This window comes from Colletotrichum fioriniae (assembly GCF_027942845.1).
Source record: "Colletotrichum fioriniae strain IMI 355084 chromosome Unknown scaffold_6, whole genome shotgun sequence".
Taxonomy (NCBI): Eukaryota; Fungi; Ascomycota; class Sordariomycetes; order Glomerellales; family Glomerellaceae; genus Colletotrichum; species Colletotrichum fioriniae.
The window spans coordinates 2,453,931-2,467,546 of record NW_027076842.1 but is presented as its reverse complement, the minus strand read 5'-3'; the positions used below and the strand labels follow the sequence as shown (position 1 = coordinate 2,467,546).

Genomic DNA, 13,616 nt, shown 5'->3' with positions numbered 1-13,616 from the left:
TGAGTATGTGCGTGCACTACATTGGTGACCTCCGTGCCTGCGTGTTGCATTGGTGTCAAATAAGGCTATGGGGCGACGGGCGAAATAAGCCTGAGGAGAGTTTCGGGTTCCTGACAGTCTTATCCCATCTTCAGAAACATCAACATAACAACCTCACACACTAATCTGAAGGTCCCTGAGAGGCTGAGAGTGCGAAAAACACAATGCGGTGACGAAGCCGACCGTACGTCTTGTAATGCTGCAAGGTCGTATCCAATCCAGCCGGGGTGCCGTGCTCCAGGCGGATCTGTTTCCCACACGCGTATGGGGTACCGCTGAAACATTGCACGTCTATCTTTTCTTTCTCGCGCTTGAGTTGAGGAAAATGAGGGGATTTCGGATGGCCAGAGACGGGGCGCCGTGGCGGGGGCCGCAGACTGGCCTGTCCCTGCGAAGAAGGGGGACCGAACTGGCTGATGAAGGTAGCGTGGTGCGTGGGCAGGTAATAGTCCATGGGTGGGTACGTATCGGAAGCGACACAGCCTCGACCGACTGATGATGCGGCTGACGGCAGACGAATTGCAGAAGTGTTGTAGGTAACTAGGTGGTTGGTCTCGATTAGTGGCAATGGCACTGGCTGTTGCAGATTTGACAGGCGGCGTCGCGTCTGCGTGCGCTCTCTCGTTACGGCGTGTGTGCCATTTGATCCTTTCCATTCCCTCGCTCCCGTTCCCGTTTCCCCCGCAAGACGCCCAGATCTGGAGACGGAAGGAATGCGAACGGTGCGTGCGGTTGGGAATGTGTCACATTGCGAGATAATAGCGTGCTGTCTTCTGAAGCGGTGACGGCGGGCGAGGGCACCCGTGGACGCCGCGGTCGAGTTAGCGAATGCGCTAGCCTCGACCAAGTCCAGCAGGCGTGAAAATACTTGGAATGGGAGGTATCTGTCTGTATCGATGTATTATTAATTGGTGCGCACTCGGATTGTTTGATTGTGAGTAGCATGCGATCAGATGGGAGTGAATGGCACAATAGTGCGGGATGCACGGGGAGGAAGAAATAGGAAGACACTGGAGTTGAGGATCTTGAGGCATTCTAGGTTGGGAAACAAGACAGGAAGGAAGGAAGACCTGGAGAGACTCGTTCTTTCCCCTTCAAGCTTCACGGTTACTCCTTCTTCAGCTGTAGGTGTGCCTCATTCACACTTGCCTTACTTCAGGTACTTGCAAACCGGCAATTGCCCCTTTATCTTGGATAGTGAGGTACGCCTTCCGACAATTCAAGGTACCTACTCGCATTGTTTTCCACTGGAAGGAGTGTACATCGCGGTAAGTATAACTGTCAAGGAAATTTAGTCATCCGCCAACGTTGCAACGAGAAGCAGAGACGCTGAAAGAACACCTTAATTGAGGAAGATCAAGGGAAACTACAGCAACCACGCCGTTTGTTCCGCGCTCATCAACCGACAAATTCATCATTCCTGGCGCTTGTAAATCTGGCCAACGTCTCGATTTGAGATAAGATACTTCGAACCCGTTTCTACTCTCTGGCATCTGAGCAGTCATCCCACGGCCGAGGGGCGACATTAGATATCAAGAATTACACCCGGGATAGCAACTGAAACTTGATGACCGAGAGAGAAAAAAAAAAAAAAAAGGAGAGAAAGCTTGTGACACCCGCCAACTCTTTCACGCACTTACTCCCGTACTCACCCTCCACAACATCCTCGACCCTTGATCGGCTTTGCCCTTTGCTGCCGGTATCCGCCGCCGCCGCCGCGTCTATCGCCATCGCCGTTGCCTCCGCCGTAGCAGCTTTGTCAAGGAGGGCCTGATAGACGAAACAGCCTGCACGACTCGACAAATACCGACCGCTCGGAAATTCGACGGGAGACGACGTGATTGCCGGGTACATCGTTACAGTATCACCCTGTCTGATCCTCTCTATGTACGTGCCTACCTTGACTACCTTACCATGGGTACTGTTTCCAGAGGTACTTCCTACCTGGAAGAGCGTGAGAGTAACTATCGAGGCAGGAGACGACCAAACGCCGCTTCGGCAGCGAAGCACCGCTCTCCCCCACCGACGTACCTACCTTAGGTAAACCGTACCTTACGGATACTCACGAACGAATACACTCATCTATCAGCGGCGAACTCACATAACATCCCCTACCTAACTAGGTACGATACAGAGTATTTGTTCGTACACGTACCTGGCCCGGCACACACTCCGCGACTCTTTCGCCTCCAGCACAACTTGGAAGTTGGAACGGAATCATTGCCGAGCCATCCAGCCCAGCCCGTCCACTCAACCTACCAACCTTGCCTAGTCCAGATTACTACACTAGGTAGTGTGGTGGTGTAGTCAGTCAGCCAGTCCACTCACCCGGCCTCAGCAAAGCAACGTTCCCCAGCCTGCCCAGCCGAGCCCAGCACTCGGAGACTGGAGACTGGAGTGCGTGCAGGTGGAAAAGAGAGACCACGCCCACGCCCACGCCCACGGCCCACCGCCCACGGCCCAGAAGCCACGCCTTCCAAGTTCCGCCAAGCCATCTCTCCATTCGACATTCCCGTCAGGTCCTCTCTACCCTTCTCCAACTCTCGGCCCCGGGTCTCCATTTTATCCTTCCTTTTTCCCACCTCTCTGGTTGGACTTGAACTCGGACTGGTCGACGCCCAGGCTTTGAATGCACTGATCACCCGCCTTTACCATCCGCTTCCGCCTTCAGCGTTCCCGTCAAACATCCTGAACGATCCCCCAAATCCTGGCAACTGCCACAACACCCGGCCTCGCTACCCACGCCAACTGGTACCATCCCGACTGGCGTCTCTGCGTCGCTGTGCCTCTGCGTCTGAACGTCTCACCCGACGACTGCAATTCATCCACCACCCGACTCTCTTCCGCGAAACACTGAGATCCCACTCGTCGAAATATCCTCAACTTTTTCGCAGACTGCCGCATGCATTGAGCCACTGTATCCGATTCGGCTCCAATCACAATTACCACGAGCCCGCGCTCCCCGAGGCTCGACGCTGCCGTTGCTCTTGCCTGTGATCCGCAATGGCCGACACCAAACCTGCCGACGCCAACACGACCGTCGGCCAACCACCCAAGGATTCTTCGGCGGCGCCAAAGGATACCATCCCAATGAAGACCCTCCCTCAATCCTCGTCGACGGAAGCCGACGTCGCCGCCGCAGACACAACGAGGCCGACGACTACTTCATCAAACAAGACACCCGGCGCTGCGGCGTCAACACAGCCTGAAGCCAGCAATTCCGCCGTAGGCGATGCCGACGATTCAATCGAGCCGTCAACCAAAGGAAAGGAGAAGGACTCGGTTTCGTCGCCAGTGGCAAAGACCCAGGATGACTCCATGGCCATCGGTCCCTCTGTCGATGACGTCCAGCCCGTCACCAACTCTCCAGCGGATGGCCCAGTTTGTAACATCACCCTGTTGCTCACCACTGGTGCAAGACACCCTTACAAATTGGACGAAAAGTACTTGACAAAGAGAAACGTCAATGTTCCTGGATTGACCGAGGCCGGAAAGAAGGACCCCCTTCACTATCAGTGTTTATACCTTGAAGGAACTCATCCTCAGGGAGTGGCGTGAAGAATGGGATGCCAAGCCTGCGAGCCCCAGCAGTATACGTTTAATTCATTTCGGAAAGCTGCTGGACGATAAGGACCAACTGAAACGTAGGTTCTCCCTGACACCCAAGATTTCCTCGATAGTCCTAACATTCTTCCAGAATACCACTTCAGTGCAGAGGCGGCCAACGTTGTACACATGACCGTCCGGCCAGCCGATATTGTTGAGGAAGAAGAACCTAAGGGAGGCAATAAGTCAACCTCTGGCGGCGGCCGCAACCGAGAAGGTGGCGGCGGATGCTGTGTCATCTTATGATCGAGCGGTCCCAAGATCTGGGCCTTTTCCTTCTGCGATCATCACTCCTTTCCTTTTACACATCTTCCCCGCCGAATAACAGCCATTCCTTTCTACTGGGGAAAATGACATGCATCAAAGAAGAGCAGGCGAGAAAAGACCTCGTCGGGTCAATCTGGCTTGAGTGCTCTGCATGATACGGTACACGATACAAAGAGGCAGGGGCCTAGCCGGGGTCATGGTTTCGACAATGCATGCAATTCCAGAAGTGCCCGGCATGGATGGGCTAGCTGGCCTGGTGAGGCCTTCGGTAACGGTGTTGCTTTGGGTCTTTTATTTATTTTTGTCATGTCTTGTGTGTCTCTTTGGAGGCCACCCCGACATCCATCGAGCGTATTACAAAGAGCGAAGACAATAAGGGGACATTCGGAGTACAGCGGCGTATCATAGCTTTGTGTATTTGTTCTGGTTGATTCTTCTCCACGCCCCGTCTATGGGTGTTGTCCATAGGATAGTAGAACGCATTCTGTTCCATCTTTCCGTTGAACCTGGACGCTTCGGTGAACCCCTTCTATGGCCTTGACATCTCTTATGCCGCGCCGTCCAAAAGTCATGACGCATATCGTAGTAATACAATTCCAATCCTGGTCCTTATGCCGCATCCCTCGGATCCAGGAGCCCAGGTCCGCGCTCGGTCATTTCAAACCCTCATAATTCCTGCTCTCTCAAATCTTGAGCTTCCTCTCCATCTCGTCGTGCATACCAACGATGCCCACGCTCTCCTCGCCAGAGTAGACGTCCTCCCACGTGACGCTAGAGTCCTTGCCGCGGAGGATCTCCTCGTGGACGGAGGCCTTTTGCCCGCCGAGGGCGAGGGGCCGCCACTCGCCGTTTTGCGTAATCTTGAGCTCCATCTGGCGGCGGATGGGCTCCGCGAGGCCAAAGGTGCGGCGGAGCGTCTCCATGCGCATGCCCTCCTGGGTAGCCTCCCAGTTCTTGAGGCGGGACTCGAGCGGGTGAGCGGAGGCGGCGACGTTTTCTTTGGCGTCGTAGGCGGACTGGCCTACGCCGGCGCGGAGGGTGTCGTGGACGCCTGGTGCCGAGGGGGCGTTGGCGCCTGCGGCGAAGGTTGTGGGTTGGTTTGCGGCGGGGACGATTCGCATCTGGAGGGGGGAGATGATGTTAGCGCTTCTGGGGATGTGAGGCGGATTGGGTTAGGGGGAGATGATTGGCTTGGTGGAGGATGACATACCGACATCTTGATTGTTGTTATGGTGGTGTGGACTGTGGTTGTTGGAAGGAGAGGTATTGTTTGGGCGATCGTGTTGATTGAGATGGAGCTGGACGACTGGGTGACGATTATGGGAGCTTGCGCTACGTTGATGTGCCTGGAGCTCTCCGGCGTATGGGCTGCTGGCTTGCTGCTACCCAGTCGTGCGAGTCGGTCCCGCCATTACCTCAGCAAGAAAACCTGCACGTGACTTCCAGGCTGAAATGCAGGCGCGGCAGCACCACCTACCACAAACCTCAACCTTTACACTAGCTTACCTGATCCCTGTCGGTCTTTTCTTTCCGCTCCCCGGACATGGAACCACATTACAGGTGGGGCGATGACGGCCGAGCTTCAACACCGAGATCGCAGCAGCCAGCTGGTTTTACGTACATTAGCAAAAAGTCCGGGGAAAGCTGCCCCGGATTTTCTTTTTGGGAGGAGAAGGAAAAGTCACAATGTAAATTTCGTCCCACGATTATCCTTCAACGCCGAGATACCAATGGGAATGATGGTCAATTGGCGTTGAGAATATTCGTTCAAGCAGTTATTCGCTTATTTTCTCCCATTGAAGCAGGCACACTCACACACTCACACACACACACACATACATACATACAATCACGATGCGGATACCGAACCGTTCTCCCCCGATCCTGAGGATCGCCAACGGCTCCTTTTACCGGCGCCACCCCAACACGCACACCACGCACCCGAACCCGCCTCTCTTCACAGACCTGAACCTCGAGCTGTCCTCCTCTACCGCCGCCGAGAAGAACAAGAACCATTGGTGCATCGTCGGCCCCTCGTTGTCAGGCAAGACGACCCTGCTGCAGGTCTTCCGGGGCCAGCACCTCGCCATCCCGCCCACGGCGCGAACCTACCCGTATCTCTCCACTGAGGCCGTCCCGCCGCGCCTGCGGAGCGCAAATAGGGCGATTCAATATGTCGGTTTCGACGGCGATGGCGGGTTAGGTGGCGGGCATACCACGAGCGCGTACCTCGCCGCGCGGTACGAGTCGAGGAGGGAGAATACGGATTTCTCGCTGCGGGATTACCTCGTCGGCAACACGGAGCTGAATCCGCTCGACACATTACCGGGGGAAGAGAACCTGATGCCGCCGGAGCTCGTGGAGAGGGTCGTGAAGGACCTGCGCCTCGAGCCGCTACTGGATCTACCCGTCGCGTTCCTGAGTAACGGCCAGGGTAGGCGCGCGCGCATCGCGAGGGCGCTGTTGGCGACGCCCGAGGTGCTGCTGCTGGATGAGCCGTTTATGGGGCTTGATCCCCCGACGGTGGCGGGGCTGAGTCCCGTGTTGGAGGGGATCGCGGAGCGGGCGAGCCCGAGGTTGGTGTTGAGTGCCCGGCCGCAGGATCCGTTGCCGGAGTGGATTACGCATCTGGTGTATCTGCGCGGGGATTGTCAGGTTGGGTCGATGGGGCCCAAGGAGGAGGTGCTGGAGGGCTTGAGGACGTATGTGAGGGGCGTGTGGAAGGGTGGGTTGAAGGAGGATGAGAGGTTGCCTGTGCATTCGCTCGTGGAGATGGGTAAGGTGTTGACGGCGAAGGGGGTGGAGGGGGATGGGCTTTTGTCGGCGGGGAGAAGGATTTGCATGCTGTTGAGTCTGCTTCTTCTTCTGCTGACGCGTTGTCGTCATCTGCTGCTAAAGGGGAGACGCCTGTGGGTGAACCGTTGATCGAGATGGACGGGTGTCAGGTACGGTACGGGAACAAGATTGCGCTGGGTAATTGGTCTCAGGACACGCCGTCCGGGCCCAAGGACGGGCTGATCTGGACCGTCCGGCGAGGGGAGCGATGGGGCGTGTTCGGCCCGAACGGGTCGGGCAAGACGACCGTCGTGTCTCTCTTGTGCTCCGATCACCCACAGACGTACTCGCTCCCCATCAAGCTATTTGGTCGGAGCAGACTGCCCGAGCCCGGGTCTGGGCAGCGACCTGTCACGTTTTGGGATATACAGTCACGGATTGGACACTCGAGTCCCGAGGTGCACCAACACATGCCCCGCGGCCTGACTGTTCGACAGGTGTTGGAGAATGCGTGGGCGGATACGTTCAAGGGCATTCCTGTTTTGGACGACGAGGCACGGGGGAAGGTTGAGGCGACGTTGGAGTGGTTCGCACCGGAGCTGAACCCGGGATATCAAAAGGCAGCGTCTTTTTCTGTCACGGGCGAGGGTCAGGGTGACCTCTGCTGGTCAGATAATTACCTCTTTGGTGGCCTCTCCTTTAGCGCCCAGCGGATTGCGCTGCTGCTTCGCGCGGTGATCAAGAACCCCGACGTGGTGGTTCTTGACGAGGCCTTCAGCGGCATGGATGACGCTGTCAGGGACAAGTGTATGCTCTTCCTTGCTAAAGGAGAAGAGAAGGCGTACAGCGGGGAGAGGATCGTGGATAGCGAGGTGGCCAAGGCGGGCCGGGTGCGGGTGAGGGGGGTTGAGTGAGAGGCAAGCGTTGATCTGTATTAGTCACATCAAGGAGGAGGTTCCGGATTGCGTGCGTGAGTGGATTTGTTTGCCCGAGGCCAACGAGGGATTGCCGGCGCGGTTTGGGCGGTTTGATGGGCCTTTGAGGACGGATGAGAAGCGGTGGAGGGCTCTCTGGGGTGTCTGATAAATCGGTTCCACAATGGCAAGGCCAAGTGAGCGCAAAAGGACAATAGCACTGAGAGGAGGAGGGCAAGAGAAGCGAATAGACTTTTGGTGGATATAGAAGTAGGTAAGGTAGGTGATTGTTTACCCCAGAGGTGAGCTGCATATCATCCATGCGGGATAGATATCTCAGACGCTGGGTACCAAAGTGTATCCGTAGGCAGAGCCGCATGTGGTAAAGATAGACGTTGAATACCAAAAGCAAATCATCCAAGCCCTCCTCCACCGTGGGCCTGTCAAAGCTACCTTGCTACATTACCTTTACCATCTGGCGCAAAGATCGTGTTGTGGTCATGGGTGCAAGAGTTGACAGATTTGGCGGAGTGATGAGGTGCATGTGCAGGTGAGTGACGACCCACGTACTTTGTTACCTTAGCTAAGGTGAGGTAATCAATCCGTTTTGGGCGACGGGCTCAGGAACGGTCTGCGGGTCCCCGGGGGCGCTAAGAAGCCGCTAACCGCTAAGAGGTCCCACGAACAGGCTCAGCCCCCCTGTGCTGTGCCTCACCGACCCGCTTTTCGCAGCCGGGACACCACACGAATCCCCTGTACTCGTGGCCCGTTGCCCCGTCAACGCGATCAAAGTCCCCGATCCGCCCTGTTGCCCCTCGACACACTCGCGGATGCGCTGGGAGCAAAAGAGACACTGCCTGTGAGGTGAGAAAGAGAATGGCGCAGGTTACAGGCGCAGAGTGATTGCCCATCCACGTTTTTTCTGAGCCCCCCAGCCTCCCCAACACTTGACCCTCCTTCCCGCAGCTTTGCCCAGATGCTTTACCTCCCTGGCTGCTGCTGCTGCTGTTGCTCTCTCGCACATTGCTCCCTTCCATTATTATCTCTCGAGATCCCACTTTGCCAAAAAGCTAGTCTCTAGCATAACCACCACCACCACTATCATCACCAACCTTGCCGTCTGGAATTCCCATTGAGAATTTCCAACGGCGCTACTCTTTGTCGAGTTTCGACACTTACACACTCACACTACGTCCTGGACCCTCATTCCAATCATCGAGACACTCACTAGGACCCGAACCGACGCCACGAGGCCAACCTGAGCTACGTCAATCTCTCGCCCACACAATCCCATCCTGGCGCCGGCCCGTTGCAAACAAAGAACACCCATACGAGACCCGGCCCTCGAACAACAATCTAGTCCAGCATTCCTATAACCGTTTCGTCCCGGTAACCGGCGGCGCAAACAACATCTCATCATGGACCCAAATACCCCCTCGCGACCGCCCGACTACAGCCTCCCACCCTACGACGACCGCGACGACGACACTCCCACGGGACGCTCCAACAATCCCGCCGCCATTCGACTACTGACTTCAGTCGAGGAGCCCATCATGGACAGAGCACCGTACGTAATACCCACTGCGCCCCAGCAGTCGACATCGACTTCGACACCAGTCAACGGCGCCAAGGGCGCATCGCGACAATTTCATTATGCTTCTTCTACTACTGCTACTACTCCTGTTTCCGCTTCCTCCATTCCCCGCATTCGGCAGGTTCACAAGACACTCGAGTCGGCGCCCGGCCTCTTCCCGCGCCCTCTATCTCTGCGCAGGAAGAAATCGGACGCTGCAGACCCGGTGATCTCTACGCCGGTCCACCTCGACGCATTGAGGCAGCAGGAGGAGGGACACCCAACGTCACCCTTGTCCCCAGCACCCGTCTACATGTCGCGCTCAAGTGGCGTGAGCGTTGTCGACTTTGCAGACTCTCAACGCACCTCTCGCATACCGGTGAGGTCTTCTACTGTAAAGTTGCAGAAGAAGACTAGGCCCAGCTCCACCAGGGAGTCGCAACTTCGGGACAGTCTCCCCACTATACCAGAGGGCCCTTCGCTGCGGAAAAGCGAGCTGCACCAGTCTTCCAGTTGTCCTGTTCCTCCACTGTCAGATGATTCTACGAATAGTACCAGCACAAGCTCACCTGAAGAGAACAACAGACCCCGATCCAGCAGACGATCCTATGCGTCGTCCATTCTCTCCGACCGCTCCGCGTCCATTCGAGACCCCCCCAGCATGCCGCCGCCCGATTCGACTTACGTCCCCTTCCAAGGCCGCGACTACGCTCGCGAGTACGAGCGCACCTACGAGCAAGAGTATCAAGACGACTACCCATACGAGTACCAGTCAGGACGTCATTCACCAACGAGGACATACAGCCCTTCCCGCCTCTCATCAGACTTCACAAGGCCTCCTGCCTCTGGCATTTACGAGCCATCAGACCTCAATGGCAGCCCCAGACCGGGAACTCCATCTTCCAGATATGGCGGAAGCCCCCGACGCCCCCTTCCGCCTGCGCCGCTATTCTCGACTGGTGCGAACCGCAACTCTGCCGCTTTTGCCGACGACGCCACCGTTTCGATCCCTCTCCACGATAACGACGACGTATTTGGACCCGAGACCGACATCAGTGAGAGCCAGCCGATGAGAGAATCGTACATGTCTCACGACCAGGTTACACTGAGCGAGGAAGATGCAGACACCGACATCAATGAGAAGGTAGAACATTACGGCCCGGCTCCGGACGGAATGCAAGAGCGCCGAGGTGTCCGCGCACCGCAGATGTCAAGAAAGGAGGTCCAGCTTATCAACGGAGAGCTGGTCTTGGAGTGCAAGATTCCCACGATTCTTTACAGTTTCTTGCCTCGTCGCGACGAAGTCGAATTCACTCACATGAGATACACGGCCGTCACCTGCGACCCAGATGACTTTGTCGAACGCGGATACAAGCTTCGCCAGTCAATTGGCAAGACTGCTCGCGAGACGGAACTGTTCATCTGTGTCACCATGTATAACGAGGATGAGTTCGGCTTCACGAGAACCATGTACGCTGTCATGAAGAACATCTCCCACTTCTGCGCCCGTTCAAAATCGCGCACGTGGGGCGACAATGGATGGCAGAAGATTGTAGTCTGTATTGTGTCAGACGGCAGAGAAAAAATTCATCCTCGCACGCTCGACGCGTTGGCCGCAATGGGTGTCTACCAGCACGGCATCGCCAAGAACTACGTCAACCAGAAGGCAGTGCAGGCCCACGTCTACGAGTACACAACACAAGTCTCGCTCGACTCCGATCTCAAGTTCAAGGGTGCCGAAAAGGGTATCGTGCCTTGCCAGTTGATCTTCTGTCTGAAGGAGAAAAACCAGAGGAAGCTCAACTCACATCGTTGGTTTTTCAACGCTTTCGGCAAGGCCCTCAACCCCAACGTTTGCATCTTGCTTGATGTTGGTACCAGACCCGGCGGTACATCTCTGTACCACCTCTGGAAGGCTTTTGACAACGACTCCAACGTTGCCGGTGCTTGTGGAGAGATCAAGGCCATGAAGGGCAAGTTCGGAGTTAACCTTCTAAACCCCCTTGTCGCGTCTCAGAACTTTGAGTACAAGATGTCCAACATTCTCGACAAGCCTCTTGAGTCCATCTTTGGCTACATTACCGTTTTGCCCGGTGCGCTTAGTGCCTACCGATACCACGCTCTGCAGAATGACGAGACGGGCCACGGTCCTCTCAGTCAGTACTTCAAGGGAGAGACACTGCACGGTCAGCATGCAGACGTGTTCACCGCAAACATGTACCTCGCCGAGGATCGTATCCTCTGCTGGGAGCTTGTCGCCAAGCGCGGCGAGAGCTGGGTCTTGAAGTATGTGAAGGGATGTCACGGTGAAACCGATGTGCCAGGTAAGAGATCTAACCCTGCCAAAGCTAATAATTACTCACAACCCCCATAGATACTGTTCCTGAGTTCATCTCGCAGAGACGTCGTTGGCTGAACGGTGCCTTCTTTGCTGCTGTGTACTCACTCGTTCATTTCAAGCAGATTTGGTACACCGATCATACCATCACTCGCAAGATTCTCCTTCACATCGAGTTCATCTACCAGTTCCTGCAGCTCATCTTCACCTACTTCTCTCTAGCAAACTTCTACTTGACCTTCTACTTCGTCGCAGGCGGTCTCGGCGATCCTCTGGTAGATCCCTTCGGTCACAACATTGGTCAATACATCTTTACGGTCCTACGATACACATGTGTCTTGCTCATCTGCGCCCAGTTCATCCTATCGCTAGGTAATCGACCGCAGGGAGCAAAGAAACTATACCTCTTCAGTATCGTCGTGTATTGTATCATCATGATATACACGACGTTCGCCACCTTCTACATCGTCATCCGCCAGCTGAAGGAAAAGGACAACCCTGAGATCCACATGGGTGAAAACGTCTTCACCAACTTCATTGTCTCGATTCTCTCGACTATCGGCTTGTACTTTGTCATGTCCTTCCTGTACCTTGATCCCTGGCACTTGTTCACTAGCGCGGCTCAGTACTTCATGCTTCTACCAGCGTACATTTGCACTCTGCAAGTATACGCCTTCTGCAACACGCACGACGTCACCTGGGGTACCAAGGGAGACAACGTCATGAAGACCGATCTGGGTGGCGCTATCGGAAAGGGCAACAGTGTCGAGCTCGAGATGCCATCTGAGCAGCTTGATATCGACTCTGGCTACGACGAGGCGCTCCGCAACCTCCGCGACCGTGTTGAGGTGCCTCCTTCAGCCATCTCTGAGGCGCAGCTGCAAGAGGACTACTATAAGAGCGTACGTACCTACATGGTGCTCTCGTGGCTTATCTGCAACGCCATTCTCGCCATGGCCGTGTCTGAGGCGTATAGCGAACGCGGCATTGGTGAAAACTACTACCTTGCCTTCATTCTCTGGTCCGTGGCGATTCTGGCTCTCTTCCGCGCCATCGGCTCGACGACGTTTGCCGTCCTCAATGTCGTCAGTATGATTGTTGATGGCCAGGTGCGCATGAGTCTCAAGGTGCCCAAGTGGATGGGCGGATTCGGCGAAAAGGTCAGCGAGAAGATGAGCAGCGTGTCGAGTAGTGTGGGAAGCAGCGTCGGCGGAAGCAAGCTCAGCAGTGTGTTCAAGCGTTGATCCACATCCTATCACCATTGGTGCCGACTGTCGGCGCTTGCTTCTTGCACTATTGCTTTTGCTACATAGACACAGCGTTGGCTTCCTTCCGCTATTTCTTGACAACCGCCACGAGACGATGGGGTTGACTTGCAGCTTTTTTTAGGCGTTTTTGGGTCGTCGTTCCTTCATCTCCTATTGCGAAAAAGTTGCAAGGAGGTAAGTTTGGGAATCGATTATTGTTTGTTGTTCTTCAGAGATATCACATGGGTTTTTGTGTTTTTTGATGCGTCTTGATGAGACGAGACGAGACGAGACGTGATGAGAGCTGATGGCATTGGGAAACGTCTGCTTTTGTTGTAATGAATGAAGAGTGGCATGTCGTGTACGTATTGGATCCCAACGTTTGGGGATTGGGGAACATGAAGCAATGGAGAGGATGTTGATGCAGGATATGTCCGTGAGCGACATGAGCATGAAGAAATGGGAAAGGAAAGATTGAAAGAGTCATGTGTAGATAGATGAGAATTAGCACGAACACAAAAGAATGATGGGAATGATGTCTCGAAGGCGACGTCGGCCTGAGATGCACGTTGTTTCTTCTTTTCATGACATAGAACTGCTTCCGTTTGTTTCCTTTTCATAAGTGAGTGCCGGTTGAATGGGGGTTTGCCCCTAAATGACCAGCTTATTCAGGGTTCCAGACCTCATGCCGATTTTAGAGCTCGACTTTCACTAACATAGATCGTCGATGCAACATTCCGCTGGCCTGCTCACATCCAGAGTCGATACCAACACCATTATCTCACCGTCTGCAATCGATCTCGGCTCGATGAGGCGATTCTCACGCTGCAGGTCTTTAAGGTCGCTTACATCCGTCA

The 13,616-nt window shown here is 55.1% G+C and overlaps 4 protein-coding genes across 4 annotated transcripts; 3 read left to right on the top strand and 1 right to left on the bottom strand.

The window, feature by feature from the left end:
• Positions 1-3,042: 3,042 nt before the first annotated feature.
• Positions 3,043-3,891, top strand: N0V96_006072 (uncharacterized protein; the record flags this gene model as incomplete). Its single annotated transcript, XM_065757571.1, has 3 exons — positions 3,043-3,554; positions 3,586-3,683; positions 3,755-3,891. 3 exons carry the CDS (start codon positions 3,043-3,045, stop codon positions 3,889-3,891), a joined length of 747 nt encoding a protein of 248 aa, XP_065613914.1.
• A 704-nt stretch (positions 3,892-4,595) lies between these two features.
• On the bottom strand, positions 4,596-5,128 carry UMP1 (20S proteasome maturation factor; the record flags this gene model as incomplete). The annotated part of the gene is made up of 2 exons (XM_053193946.1): positions 4,596-5,033; positions 5,123-5,128. 2 exons carry the CDS (start codon positions 5,126-5,128, stop codon positions 4,596-4,598), a joined length of 444 nt encoding a protein of 147 aa, XP_053048522.1.
• A 638-nt stretch (positions 5,129-5,766) lies between these two features.
• Positions 5,767-7,601, top strand: N0V96_006070 (uncharacterized protein; the record flags this gene model as incomplete). The annotated part of the gene is made up of 2 exons (XM_065757570.1): positions 5,767-6,688; positions 6,811-7,601. The coding sequence occupies 2 exons, from the start codon at positions 5,767-5,769 to the stop codon at positions 7,599-7,601; spliced, it is 1,713 nt and encodes a 570-aa protein (XP_065613913.1).
• A 1,418-nt stretch (positions 7,602-9,019) lies between these two features.
• On the top strand, positions 9,020-12,756 carry CHS2_2 (Chitin synthase, class 2; the record flags this gene model as incomplete). Its single annotated transcript, XM_053193944.2, has 2 exons — positions 9,020-11,498; positions 11,549-12,756. The coding sequence occupies 2 exons, from the start codon at positions 9,020-9,022 to the stop codon at positions 12,754-12,756; spliced, it is 3,687 nt and encodes a 1,228-aa protein (XP_053048520.2).
• Between the last annotated feature and the right edge of the window lie 860 nt (positions 12,757-13,616).